This window comes from Emiliania huxleyi (assembly GCF_000372725.1).
Source record: "Emiliania huxleyi CCMP1516 unplaced genomic scaffold EMIHUscaffold_766, whole genome shotgun sequence".
NCBI lineage: Eukaryota > Haptophyta > Isochrysidales > Noelaerhabdaceae > Emiliania > Emiliania huxleyi.
Genome location: NW_005196267.1, coordinates 5,086 through 18,510, shown reverse-complemented (window position 1 = coordinate 18,510; position 13,425 = coordinate 5,086). Strand labels below are relative to the sequence as shown.

The 13,425-nt window shown below is 66.2% G+C and overlaps 4 protein-coding genes across 4 annotated transcripts; 2 read left to right on the top strand and 2 right to left on the bottom strand.

The window, feature by feature from the left end:
* Positions 1-360: 360 nt before the first annotated feature.
* EMIHUDRAFT_249337 (hypothetical protein) lies at positions 361-1,441 on the top strand (the record flags this gene model as incomplete). The annotated part of the gene is made up of 3 exons (XM_005760224.1): positions 361-579; positions 677-1,102; positions 1,337-1,441. The coding sequence occupies 3 exons, from the start codon at positions 361-363 to the stop codon at positions 1,439-1,441; spliced, it is 750 nt and encodes a 249-aa protein (XP_005760281.1).
* Positions 1,442-1,812: 371 nt separating this feature from the next.
* EMIHUDRAFT_249336 (hypothetical protein) lies at positions 1,813-2,173 on the bottom strand (the record flags this gene model as incomplete). Its single annotated transcript, XM_005760223.1, has 2 exons — positions 1,813-1,992; positions 2,090-2,173. 2 exons carry the CDS (start codon positions 2,171-2,173, stop codon positions 1,813-1,815), a joined length of 264 nt encoding a protein of 87 aa, XP_005760280.1.
* Positions 2,174-8,159: 5,986 nt separating this feature from the next.
* Positions 8,160-10,014, top strand: EMIHUDRAFT_77185 (hypothetical protein; the record flags this gene model as incomplete). The annotated part of the gene is made up of 4 exons (XM_005760222.1): positions 8,160-8,989; positions 9,170-9,323; positions 9,418-9,494; positions 9,711-10,014. 4 exons carry the CDS (start codon positions 8,160-8,162, stop codon positions 10,012-10,014), a joined length of 1,365 nt encoding a protein of 454 aa, XP_005760279.1.
* A 1,236-nt stretch (positions 10,015-11,250) lies between these two features.
* On the bottom strand, positions 11,251-12,014 carry EMIHUDRAFT_446402 (hypothetical protein). Its single transcript, XM_005760221.1, has 2 exons — positions 11,788-12,014; positions 11,251-11,717 (listed from the first exon to the last, which is right to left on the bottom strand). The coding sequence occupies exons 1-2, from the start codon at positions 11,944-11,946 to the stop codon at positions 11,460-11,462; spliced, it is 417 nt and encodes a 138-aa protein (XP_005760278.1). The 5' UTR covers positions 11,947-12,014; the 3' UTR covers positions 11,251-11,459.
* Between the last annotated feature and the right edge of the window lie 1,411 nt (positions 12,015-13,425).

Sequence of the window (13,425 nt, the reverse complement as noted above, 5' to 3'; positions counted from 1 at the left end):
GGGGGGGGGGGGTTTTTTTTTTCGGGGGGCGCCGCCGGAGTTTTCCCCCGGACGCCCGTCCCCCGTTTGTTTGGTAAGCTCCTGGGGGTTCGCAGAAGGCGGAGGGGTTTTCCCAAAATTTTTCCCCTTTTTTCAGGGTGGGGTTCCCGGGAGGGGACAAAGGGGGGCCCCCCCCCCCCCCCCCACCCCCCCACCCCCTCACATCCCTTCCCTCCCGACCCGTCAACGACATCGGTCCGCGACACGTCCGCGACATCGCGACACGTCCGCGACACGTCCGTGACACGTCCGCGACACGTCGGTGACACGTCCGCGACACCTCCGCGGCACACATCGTCCGCGCCACTTTTGGCGCAGGTGATGGTCTACTTCCTCACCTGCGCGTGCGTCGCCTTTTACTCTGCGACGCTGCCGCAGCTGCCGGCGCTGCGCGGCGCCTCCTTTGCGGCGCTGCACGGCAAAATGTCGCCCAAGCCGCGGCGGCGCGCCTTTGACACCTTTGCGCAGCAGCAGCAGGGCGCGGTGCTGCTCTGCACTGACGTCGCGGCTCGAGGGCTCGACTTGCCGGACGTGGACTGGGTGGTGCAGTTCGACGCGCCGCAGGAGCCGAGCGCCGCTTGCGCGGGTAGTCCCGCCCTCGGACACGGCCGTGTCACGTCCTTGCACTGGCCCTCAGGACCCGAACGCCTATGTGCATCGCGTCGGCCGCACCGCCCGGATGGGCCGCTCGGGCGCGGCGCTGCTGCTGCTGCGGCCCGAGGAGGAGGCGTACGTCCACTTCCTCGCGGTGCGCAAGGCGCCGGTCGAGCCGCGCGAGCCCGAGCCCTCCGCGCCGCCCGTGGCGGAGGCGCTCACGCGGCTGGCCGTGGCGGACCGCGCCGTGATGGAGCGCGGCGCCGCGGCGTACGTCTCCTTCCTCAAGGCGTACCAGGAGCACGTCTGCCGGTACGTCTTTGTGTTCGACAAGCTCGACCTCGGCGCGCTCGCCTCCGCGATGGGCTTGCTGCGCCTGCCGCGCGTGCGCGAGCTCGGCAAGAAGCGCAAGCGCGGCAAGGGCTCGTGGGTCGAGTTCACGCCGGCCGCGCAGGTCGATCTCGAGGCGGTGCGCTACAAGGACAAGCAGCGCGAGCGCCTCCGCCAGCAGGCAAAGGCGGCGCGCGCGGCGGAGGAGGCGGCCGGCGGCGGCGCGCAGGAGTCCGCCCGCGGCAAGGGGGGCGGCAAGGGGGGCGGCAAGGGGGGCATGGCGGCGCGGCCGGAGAGGAAGTCGCCAAAGGAGGCGGCGGCCGAGGCGGCGGCCGCGGCGGCCGCTGCGCGCGCCGAGGAGCTGGCGGACGAGGACGACTTTGCGCGGGAGGCCCGGCTGATGAAGCAGCTCCGGCGAGGTAAGATCACGCAGGCCCAGTTCAACGCCGCGATGGGGGAATCGGACGACGGGCCGTGACTCTGGAGACCGCAAGTGGGGTGTGAGCGGCGGCGCGACGTCGGTGTGTCTGAGTTACTACAATATAGCATGCACTCAGCCTCTGCGCTCTCTGGGCGCGTCGGGGCGCGTGGGATTCGCCCGGCCGAGTTCGTTTTACATTCTTCCTTGTGGCCGACACGGCACTCGCTCGAGTACGGCTTTAGAGGCGTCACACAGATAGACGAGAGTCATCTCACAGTAGAGGTGTCCGTTTTTATTTATTACCCGTGCTAGGAGCCGTAATGGGACCGTGGTCGCGCGCTGGCGCTGTCCACGGTCCACCGGGCTCCGGGGGTGCGCGCGGGGTGCCCACCCAGTTCAATCTCTTGCCACTTGGTGGTGCGGGATTCTTAGCCCGTGACCATTTGGTCAGGCGAGGAGCACGTCGTGCAGCAGTACTGGCCGTACCAGCCAGAGTAGCTACCGTCGCACGGGTTGTCAAGAATCATCTCAGAGCAGCTCTGGCCCTGGTACTTGTTTGTCTCGGTGTAAATGTCGCCGCAGCACGTCGGGCAGTCTGCCATGCCAACCTAATTCGGCGCGGGGGTAGGGTGGGGGCGTCTCCTCGAGTCCATGCGGCAAGCGCAAGAGATGGGGATTGCTTGGGCGGGTGTGCGTTTCTCGCACCTCGCAGGGCTCGCAGGCAGGTGTCGAGCTGAAGCCGGCGGCGCCTTGGAGCGAGAGAGCAAGGACGAACACGCGAGCGAACATTATCTGTAGGAGGTTAGGGAACGAGTGCACTGTTGAGCGCTGTGCTCGGGCGAAGATCGCTTCAACGACTCAAATACGGACGGCGGGCGCTCCCCCCCCCCCGCTAAATAAATAAATAAATAAAGCGGACACCTCTCTACTGTGAGATGGGTAAAAAGGAACAGGTCCCCGCCCGTGCGATCTTTGTGCAGGGTTCTTTGTGGGTGTGGTCGGCGACTCTAGCCGGGGTCGTCCTCTCCCGATGGGGCGTCTGAACCACACGTGTCCCTCCATTCACACTCTCCCAGTCCTGGTCTAGTGCCCGACTTCTCCGCCCGTCGTGCTGAGTTGGTCGCACCTCCGTGCATCTTCGACCTTTAGACGTTTCACCTAGAGCAAGCAGGGCGGCACGCCCCTAGGTCCACCCGCCAGCCGGGTGGGGCTTGCACGTGGCAGCGGCGGCTCAAGATCCCAGCGATCTCGAGTTCTTCACGCTATCCACTGCGCCGCGGCTTCGCCGCGCCCATCCAAGCCCAGGGCTTGGTTTGCTGATACCCGCATCTCGCTCTGCGCATCTCTGAGGCTACCCGCGCGCCGACTGCTACGCGCGCGGCGAGAGGCGCACCCCATCGGGGACAGGATTGAGGCCCCTGTACAAGCTCGGCAACGCTGCCGTCGTTGCCCTCCCGAGCCCTCAACACGATGCCGCACATTGCGCAACCCGTTCTACGCACATGCCGCATGCGCACCTCGCCCACTACGGCATCCCCTGTGCCTGTTTTGACCACGCGGAGGACCCGAGGCACGACATCTTCCTCGACGAGTTCCTCGAGACCGAGATCCTCGGCCCCATTGCCGCCGGGAACGTTGTCGCCCTCATCACCTCCCCCAAGTGCGCTTACTACTCCATATCCCGGTGGTACAGCCGCAACTCCGGGGATGACCTGCCGCCGCCGCTCTTCTCCCTCAGGGCTGGTGGATTAACGTTAACACGGTGTTGACACGTTAACGGTTAACACCACAGCCGTAGAGGTGTTAAAACGTGTTAACACCGCCCCTCGGGAGGTGTTGACCCGCCGTCTAGCATATTCACTTCACACCCGCAGCTGCGATTGCGAACATGTCCCATAGATTCATTATTATCCCTCGTGCTCGACGCCCTCCTCAAAGTCGGCAACGCTGCATCCACATCCTCCTCTTCCGCCTTTCGGTACTTCTTGAGCGCATTCTTCAGCGGCGTCTTGCCACAGTTCTCGTACAGCTCCTCGAGCTCCACCCAGCGCGTGTCGATGAATCCAGCGTCATTGCTGTCCTCTTTGAAGGTGCCTCGCGTGAGGTAGCACACGGCCTTGTCGGCAGCAGCCAGCCTGTTGCGCCGCTTCTTTGCGATGAGTTGCTCGGGCTCGCAGAAGCGCATGCCGAGCACCGCATCAATCTTGAAGCAGAATGTCGGCACGACCGCATCGTCCGCACCGCCACCTGCCAGCCGCGCCTGCCGCTGCGCCGCAGCCGCTTTCTGGCATTGTAGCGGCAGCACATGGTGCGGTGCGCGTACTTGAGCAGACGGTGCGCGCTGCAGTTGGCGCAGTGGCCCTGGGAGTAGGCGCGCGCGGCATTGACGCGGACCCAGGTATTTCTCGGGTATACCCGGATTTTTGCAGGTATACCCGGGTTTTACCCGGAGCGTGTGTCAACACCGTGTTAACGGCTGTGTTAACGCTTGTTTTGGGACTGCCGTTCAACTGTGTTAACACCGACCTCTGCGCCAAGTGTTGGCACGATCTGTAGTCAGAGCTGCCCCTGAGGTGTGTTAATGTTAATCCACCAGCCCTGTTCTCCCTCCAACACCCTGACGGGATCCCTGAGAGCGAGTTGCCCCCTGCTCATGTCGGCGAGCAACGGCGGGCCAACGCCGAGCGTGCGCGCGTCCTCGAGATCCTTGAGCTGTGCATCGCGCACAACAGTTCCTTCATTGTTGAACACCCTGCGCCACGCTGTGTCGAGATCTCCGGCCTGCGCGGGCAGTTCGACGAGAACGGCCGCGGGTCTGGCTCTCTCTTCATCACCTCCGGCTTCCGACGCCTATACGAGCTCGGGGCCAAGCTGACTGCCTTTGCCCAGTGCGAGTTCGGCGCCTCCGTTCAAAAGTACACCGCTTTCGCGTACTACGGCGACGTCGGGAAGGTTGTCCAGCAACTCAACGGCCTCTCTTGCGGGCACGATGACCACGTCGGCAAGGCTGCCGGGCGTGATTCAGCCGGCGCCTGGCGGTCGCGGGCGTTTGCTGCTTGGCCGCCCAAACTCAATGCCTTCGCTGCATACTGCATCGCAGCCCGCAATCATGTTGCGCCTGCCCACTTCACCGAGGCTGCCCACCTCATTCTCCCCCACGGTTGGGTCGAGCCGGCGCACGCCGCCCCACGGGGAAGGGACAAACCCACCGCCGGGCTCTGGGAGACGACCGCTGTGCGCCTCCCCCCCTCCGGGCACGAGCACATCCAGCCGCCCGCCGCACGCTCGCCGCAGCCAGCCCCTCAGCCTCAAATCCAAGGCAAGGGACAGCGGGCCGTGCGCGAATCTACCGCCTCTGCACAGCCAGGCGAGTACGATCGCTACCTCGTCGAGGAGTGCGTTGCCGTCGCCGGCAACGCCGCCGTCGCCACTGACGTCCTCACCATCGGCGAGATGGGCACACTGTGCCATGGCACCTCCGCTCACCGGCGTGGGACCCTTGCCGGCGCCAGCCGCCGCCTTCCCGCCTTCAACGCCATCGCGGCTGCCGGCGTCGCTCACGATCGCCTCCCGCCCGGCCTCTACGGCCGAGGCCGCTCCCTCGCCGCCGCCTTCGACCAGGGCTTGTGGCCCCTCGAGGGTATGATTCTCCGCAGGGAGACCGGAGGCCAACCTCGCCTCCTCGCCGCCGGCGTCGTCCCGTCGACTCGAGATCCGAAGGGACACAAGCGGGCCATGGCGCAGGACGCCCAGCGGTCCGGCCGTGGCCATGCAGCATGCCCTACAGCCGTATCACTAAGTCAAGCAGCCCCCGCTCGGTGTTGCCGAAGGCGACAAAAGCCCCCTTCCAGCCGAGCCGGTCGCCACCCTTGCACGCAAGCGAGCTCGTAAGTTTCAAGTCGCCAACGAGGCGCGCATGCCCGTCGCCGATGTTCGCCGCCGCCACGTCAGGTTGTTTTGGGTTACTGTAACTGAGCAGGTGTGCAGTCGGCTCCATCTCGATAAGCATGCCCCACGCCGAGCGAAGGGTCTTGACGAGTCGTTTGAGCAGGAATTTGTGTCTTGTCGCGTGCTTCGCACGCGGGTTGATGTGGCTTGCCGTTTGGCGCCTTCTTGCCTGCCTCCACCGCCTGGCAGGCAACATCGAGCGGGAGTCCGAGGCGGCGCTGCACTGAAAGACGCATCGCCCAAGTCTCCATTCGCATATCATCCCGCATGGGGATCGCATTCAGGAAGGCGCCAGCCCCCTCCTGGCTAGCTGCGACGAAACGAATCGCGTCGCGCCAGCACTTTTACAACAAAACTCCCTCGCACGACACTGGGCACGGGACTGGCGCGCACCGGCACTAACACCACGGGAGCCGCCTAAGCGACTCCTGCGAGGACGGCGAGGCACTTAGCTCCGTGCACTCGACCGCCCTCGCCGCAGGCAAGCTCATCCACAATCTGCTCTGCGACTGCCGTGGTGAAAGAATTTAAACAGGGGACCCCGGGCCTCGGCACGAATGCGACATGGGAAGAGGAGATACCAGAGCAAAATAAGGTCACGACGGACGCGGTGAAAAAGATGATGGCGAGGCAGGTGAGGGAGCGACAAGAGGGGAGCCTCGGGGCGGATGAGACGCTGTTCCCAGAGATGAGGCGGATGAGGCGGACGAGGCGGACGAGGCGGACGAGGCGGACGAGGGCCAAGGAGGGGGTAAGGTGGGAGAGGGGTTCACCGCCGTCACCATCGCCGCCGCCCCCCTCGCCGCCGCCGCCCTCTCCGCCGCCGGCGCCGCCACCGCCCTCGCCGCCACCCGCGCCGCCGCCACCTTCGCCGCCTCCACCCTTGCCACCGCCGCCTTCACCACCACCACCATCGCCCCCACCGCCTTTGCCTCCGCCGCCGGCGCCGCCGCCGCCGTCGCCACCCCCGCCGTCGCCACCCGTGGAGCAGCCGCGACGAAGAGGCGCGCAGCCGCCGGGCGCACCTCCCACGTGTCCGACTCATCCACGTCCACCGCTCCGAACAGCTGGAAGTCGAGCAGCGCCTCGGGCGGAGGCCGGCCCTCCGGCACCGGGCCAGCGGAGCAGCCCGGTGACCTCGCCTTCGGACGACGTGGTTAGAGGCACGACGAGAGGGTGCAGCGACGGGTCAGTGCCCGGCTCGACGAGGAGAGCTCACCCCGAGCTTCGACAAGGAGAGCTGCCACGGCGGAGAGCCCAGGCGGAGGCATCACCTGTGCAACGTCCGCAAGGTACTGCTCGTGCGCCGGCAGTGCCATGGGCGCGATGCTCATGCGCGGCACGACGCGCAGCAGCGCCGTCGGCGAGAGCAGCCTCCCGACGACGTCGCGCATCTCGTCGTCAGCTCTTCGGGGTGGCAGGGCCGAGCAGAATCCGCAGCAGGACCTGAGCCAGGACACGCCAGATCCGCGGATCACGATGCATGAGCGCATCACGCACGGTGGTCGTCTCAGCCAATGCGGCTAGTGATGGCGGCGGCAGGGACGGCGTACCAGCCTACCACCCCTAACCTCCGACGGGGCGGCCTGGATCACGGGGGATGACATCCTGCCTCCCGGCACGCCGGGAGAGGTGGGTGCTCCGCCGCCGGACCCCCCCCTCCATCACCCTCGCCCAGGGATCTACAATGCTGTCTTAAGGTCCGACCTGTGGGCTCTGCCTGCGCTCGGCACCGGGCACCGCCTCGGTATACAAAATGCGCCTGCGGAGGACCCTTACAGATCACAGATCACAGATCACTTTTCAATCCGCGCGCGACACACGTCCAGGTGCCGACAAAGCGGCTTCCCAGCTCACCACCTCGCCTTCTCTGTCGCTTTCCTGGCCCAGGCCCATCAGCATCAACCCTGATATGTCCCGAACCGTCCTTATTTGGGATGATGAAGCCCACTCTGGCTCATACCACGGCTCTTACGGCCTCATACACGCACGATACAGCTCACAGACGCCGCCGGCACGCACTCCCACCTCACACATGCTCAAGCACAACCCCACCAAAGCACAGCCCTGCTCAGAATGGGCAAGGTCCACCACTTGGTGACCCAGGTAGCCTCTGGCTCGTCACTGCACTCGGCTCCTCTGCAGCGGTCTCGCGCTCTCGCCACGACAGCACGCCGACGGCAAGCTTTGAGGTCCGTCTGGTGGACCTGCTGTGGCCACAGCTGCCCCTCACGTTCAGATCACACCAGAACTCGACACCGGGCCCTCTCATCCCGGTCGTGGCGGCGTGTGTGAAGGATGCGCGGCCGAGCCGCTGGCTGGCGCCGCTTGAACGTCCGAGATGGCCGCAGCACAGGCCACGCGTCGCGCCGCCGGCCGATCCCAGCCTCTCGGCGGTCGAGTCGGTCGAGCTGGCGGGTGGAGAGCAGCGAAGAGGTCAGCCGCGGAGCGTGACAGGCCGTGCCTACGCCGTGCCAGCCAGTCGCGCCTCGCCCGGGCGGGCTGTGTTCACTGTGAACAGAGCTTGGATGCCCCCTCGGACACGCTAGGCCCAAACTTGCCTGTGCCGTGACGACGCCCATTTCAAAGATTTTTTTTGCTGTCTCCCGAGGCCCCAGTGCCGGCAACACACAGCCAAATGCGCGAGGCGCGAGGACGCTACTGGGCCGCGTTTGAACGGTGTGAAAAAAAGAAAGAAAGAAAACACACAACCCAAGGGAGGAACGGTGTGAAAACCCCACGGCCTGAGAGGTTGTAAAATTCTTTCGCGCGAGAGAGTTCTTTTGTTTAAATTCTTTCGCGCTCTTGCTGGCTCCAGGGCGATACCATGCACCCCCTCCTCTCGCTGCGCGCCTCGCTGCTGCTCGTCGGCTCGGCCGTCCCGCTCGCGCGCCCGCCGCGCGCGTCCGCCGTGCGCGCCTGCGCGCGCGCCGCCGTTGGCCGCCCAAAGGCTGTCGGCTGGGACGGCGCCCGCGGCCTCGCGAGGCGGGCGGGCGGCGCGCCGCTGCGAGAGCCGTTCACCGTGCTCGGCATCGAGACGAGCTGCGACGACACGGGCGTCGCCGTCGTGCGCAGCGACGGCGAGATCCTCGGCGAGGCGATCGCGTCCCAGGCGGAGCTGCACGAGGCGTGGGGCGGCGTCGTGCCGGGGATCGCGCGCGACGCACACCGCGACGCGCTGGGCGGGGCGGTCGAGCTGGCGCTGCGGCGCGCCGGCCTCTCCTCCGCAGCCGAGGTGGACGCCGTCGCCGTCACCGTCGGGCCCGGCCTCGAGATATGCTTGCGGGTCGGCTGCGAGGAGGCAGTGAGGCTGGCGACTGCGCACGGCAAGGCGTTCGTCGCGGTGCACCACCTCGAGGCGCACGTGCTGATGGCGCGGCTTGCGTGCCACCCGCCGCCGCCCTTCCCCTTCCTCACGCTACTCACCTCGGGCGGCCACTGCCAGCTCCTCCTCACCCGCGGGATTGGAGACCACCAAGTAATCGGCTCGACTCTGGACGACGCTCTCGGCGAGGCGTACGACAAGGTGGCGAGGCTGCTCGAGCTGCCCGTCGGCGGCGGAGGAGGCCCCGCCCTCGAGTCGCTCGCGCGGGAGGGCGACCCGTCGGCGACGCCGCTCCCGGTGCCGATGCGGAACAAGCCCTCCTTCGACTTTTCGTTTGCCGGGCGGACGCCCCTATAGAAGCGGAGCACGGAGTCTTCGACTCCAGCTAGCGCTCGAGAGGACACGTATTCAGCTGTATTCCGCCGTACTCCGCTGTCTTCGGCTGTATATGCAGCCCTCCTATTCACGCGGTGCTCTGAACACACCGCACAACACCGACTTCCCGCCCTGAGGCTGGCGTATCACCGCAGGCTCAAGACGGCGGTGCGACTCGCCGTCGAGAGGGCGAGCGAGGAGGAGCGCGCCTCGCCCGCCTTCCGCGCCGGCGTGGCGGCCTCCTTTCAAAACGCGGCGCTGCGCCACCTCGAGATGCGGCTGACGCGCGCCGTCCGCCTCCTCGCCGGACATGTCCACGACCCGCGTCCGTGACGTGTCCGAGACGCGTCCCCGCAGGTATGCCTTCCGCCTCCTCGCGGAGGAGCGCGACTCGCTCGGCTGCGCGCCAGACACGCTCGTCCTCTCGGGCGGCGTCGCGGCCAACGCTGAGCTGCGGCGGCGGTCGGGCGGGCCTAGATGCGGGACGCAGAGCCGCGCTGCTTGCGCGGGTAGTCGTACTCTGGGGTGGCACACGCCCCCGCCCCTTCGGCTCCGTCTCCTCGAGTACAGTACTGCTCGAATGCACCGTTGCCGACGCGGCCGGCCGCTGCGTCGCACGGCCTGACGCGTGCTCTCCCCTCCGTCTCCGCCGCACAGGCTGGGCGAGCTCTGCGCGAGCACGCCCTCGCCGCGCGACGACGGCGCGCCGTGGCGCATGGTGGTGCCGCCGCCGCGCCTCTGCACCGACAACGGCGTCATGGTGGCGTGGGCGGCAGCGGAGCGGCTCAAGCTCGGCCTGACCGACGCGCCGGACGTGGAGCATGTGCGCGCGAGGTGGCCGTTGGGCCGGCCGTTGCAGGGGGGCGAGGAGGCGCCGCTCAGGGTGAGCGCCAATCGCAACCAGCCACGGCGCAGACCGGCGAGCGAGCCGGGCGCGGTCGAGCCCACCAGGCCAAAGACGAACGCCGGTTCGACGTCGTGAAATGCGATGAAACGACAGAGAGTCGAAGACAAAAATCACGAGGTGTGTGACTGTGTACGTTACGAGCCGCACTCTTTCTCCGTCTTTAATCTCCCCCCCGGGAGCGCTACACCGCAGCTACGGCTCTACGTACGGGGTGTGGAGGGTGAGTTGACCAGGGGGTTGTGCGCCGGGCCCTCCTGCTCCGCCGCAGGCGCCTGTTGATAGGTCCATGTGATAGCCCTGGATGGGCAATGCATACGCCTCACTGGACCTCAGATCGCCCGACCGCGTCCCGGTGCTCTGCCGTCGGATTTGTGACGCCGCCGCACCGCGCCGCGGCCGGGGGCCCTCCGGAGGCCGAGGATGGCCGTGGCGGACCGGGACGAGCTCTGGGAGGGGGGGGGGGTGTCAGTGAGTATATTGTAGAGACTAACCATGTGGACAATAACTCTCAGTCTAGCTAAGCGAGGGGAGGCGATTCCGGGGCCGTACAGCAGCTTGACGTGCTTCGCCGGCGTGCGTCCCGGAGCGGTGCCGGAGCGCGGCGAAATCGGGGGACACCGTCACCGACGAGCGCGTTGTAGTATTCACTCCGGACAAAGACCGCTGCACAGCGGACGGTACGGGCCGTGCAGCGGTCATAGCGGCGAGGCGCGGGACCGTCTGTGGCGAGGTGGGTCGCGTCCCTCGTTTTTGTTCAACCCAGCATCCACACCCTTCGCCACTATGACGGCCACACGACCGCAGCTCGTGTGCGTGTGGCCGTCTTTGTCCGGAGTGAATACTCCAACGCGCTCGTCGGTGACGGTGTCCCTCAACCTGCGCCGCGCTCGGCGAACCTCGACAGCGCTTTCGGTGGCATGCAGCTCTTTGCGACAGAGAAGCCTGGAGAGCAGCTCCTCTGCTGCTCACACACTCTGCACAGCTGACACAGCCTACTGTGCGGCTGCCACCGCTGTGACAGCGATGGGCTCGCCCTCACTGGCCCTCAGTCACTTGTGCTGCGGCTTGTGTGAGCGACACTGCTCGGCGACTGCTGGCACACTGTGAGACCACATGGGTGTGAGGTAAAACCACGCTACCACGCTACCAGCGCTTGGTCACATCGGCCCCGAGGTCAGATCCATCTACTCTGTTGATGACAAGACTTGTCTACCGGCTGGAGCCGAGCAGGAGGGCCCGGCGCACAGCCCCTTGTTCAACTCACCCTCCACACCCCGTAAAAAGGTAAAGCAGCTAAACGCTCGTAAGACGTCGTAAAGAGGTATTAAAGCCGTAGGTCCCAAGAGCGGCTATGTGCGCTAGTCCCCCCCAGGTTTGACCGCGCGGGTCGCGGGACTCGTTGTGTACTCGTACCTCAAAAAGAAATCTCACGTCCGGGTGCAGGGTCCAGGGAGGTAATCCTGGGGCTCTTGTGTGCACCGCCTGCGGGGTCTCTGCCAGAGCTCACACAAATCCTCCTGTCAAAAGCCGTCGACCAGGTTGGACACCGAGTCGGACCCCCTCTCGTTGAGCCCGCCCTGGTTCTCGAAGCGATAGTCGTTCTTGGCCTTGCGCTTGATGCTGGTTGGACGCACCCGCGCGATCTTGAAGCTCGACGCCTGGCTCCGCAGCAGCGGCTCCGCCCGTTTCCACTCGCTAGTCGTGCTCCCGCCGACGAGCATCACAACGTCCGTCGACCCCTCGGGCTGCACCGCGGCGACGAGCGCGCGGCGAGGGACCTGGGGAGAAGGGGTGGGGGCGGGTTGTGGTCGTGGCGTGCGTGGCAGAGTCGCGGGGCAGAGGGCGGACCTCGTTCCCTCCTGGGCTGAGCGCCGCGAAGCTGATTTCGAGCAGCCGCATGGCGCCCGCCTCCGATTTGGAGAGCACTTTGATGTCAGTGGGGGCGCCGTACGCGCCGAAGCGGCCCTCGGTCGAGAAGACGCTCTTCGTGAGGAAGGAGGCTGACATCTCGCCTAGCGACTTGCCCTCGGGCAGCGACGCCACCTGTAGGAAGGCGCCCTCCCCCGCCAGGTTTCGCACCTCGACGTCGTAAAACATGCCGCGGTTCAGCGGGTACTGGGCGTCAAAGGTCGCCGTCGCGGCAACTCCGCCGTCGAGCACCAGCTCTGCCGACACGGTGGGCGCCGTCTTCTTGCCCGACTCCTGCACCTCCTCGAGCAGCACGACGCCCGTCACTGGCCGCGAGCGAGAGGACATGGTCCCCGCACCCAGCGTGCCCGTGGTCTCGGGAGAGATTTGCTGCAGGTTGGTGTAGCTCTCCGAGGTCCTCATGCCCTCTGGCACGCCACCCTGAGCCACCGCAGGCAGCGAGAGCAGGAGCGGAAGCGCTGCCGCTGCAGCGCCCTTGTGCAGGAGCGCTCTCCGCGAGGCGGAGGAGAGGATGCGCGCCGGCGAGGCGGAGGAGACCACACGCGCCGGCGAAGGCGGAGCGAGCGAGAGGCACGCAGCGAGCGTGACTGGGATCATATACATGGTTTGTGTGAGAGTGCGGCGAGGGTGCAAGCCTCACAGAGCTGTCGTCTAGTTAAAGGCCTATTTTTTATATTACCCAAAACCTCGGCCCACTTTTATAGCCCTATTTCCACCACGGCCACAGCGCGGTCGAGGGTGATTGCGTCTGGCGGTGCCCTGCAAGGCCACCGACGCGGACCTGTGGCTGCCTGCCGCCCCTGCTGGTCCATTGGCGGTCCCACGGCACCAGGAGACCGCACTCGACGCGTGCTCGGGGCTCGCTACAGCGGCCATCTCGGACGTCGCAAGCGGCGCCAGCCAGCGGCTCGGCCGCGCATCCTTCACACACGCCGCCACGACCGAGATGAGCGGGCCCGGTGTCGAGTCATGGTGCAAGCTGCATGTGAGGGGCGGCTGTGGCCACAGCAGGTCCTCCAGACGGACCTCAAAGCTTGCCGTCGGCGTGCTGTCGTGGCGAGAGCGCGAGACCGCTGCAGAGGAGGCGAGTGCAGTGGCGATCCAGAGGCTAACAGGGTCACCAGGTGGTAGCCCTTGTCCATTCTGATCAGGGCTGTGCTTTGGTGGGGTTGTGTTTGAGCATGTGTGAAGTGGGAGTGCGTGCCGGCGGTGTCTGTGGCTGAAACGGGCGTGTGTGAGGCTGCAGAGCCGTGGTGTGAGCCAGAGTGAGCTTCATCACCCAAGATAAGGACGGTCTGGAGCAGCTCAGGCTTGATACTGATAGGCCTTGGCCAGGAGAGCGGCAGGGAAGGCGAGGTGGTGAGATGGGAAGCCGCTTTGTCGGCACCTGGACGATTGGGAGAGAAGGCCTACATATTATGACTGCATCCATGCGCCTGGTGCATGAGGGCTGTGGAACAGGACATTTCACAGTCGATGGCGCCGACAATGACCTCCGGAAAGCCCTCGCAATCGCTCGGCACAGGGCCACCTTGAGTGCTCTCGAGCCCTACACCG

Coding starts and splice junctions, on each gene's coding strand:
- EMIHUDRAFT_446402 (XM_005760221.1), bottom strand. CDS start 11,946: ATGTCAGCCTCCTTCCTCACGAAGAGCGTCTTCTCGACCGAGGGCCGC. Junction 11,718..11,787: donor TCAGCCCAGGAGGGAACGAG/GTCCGCCCTCTG, acceptor CCTTCTCCCCAG/GTCCCTCGCCGCGCGCTCGT.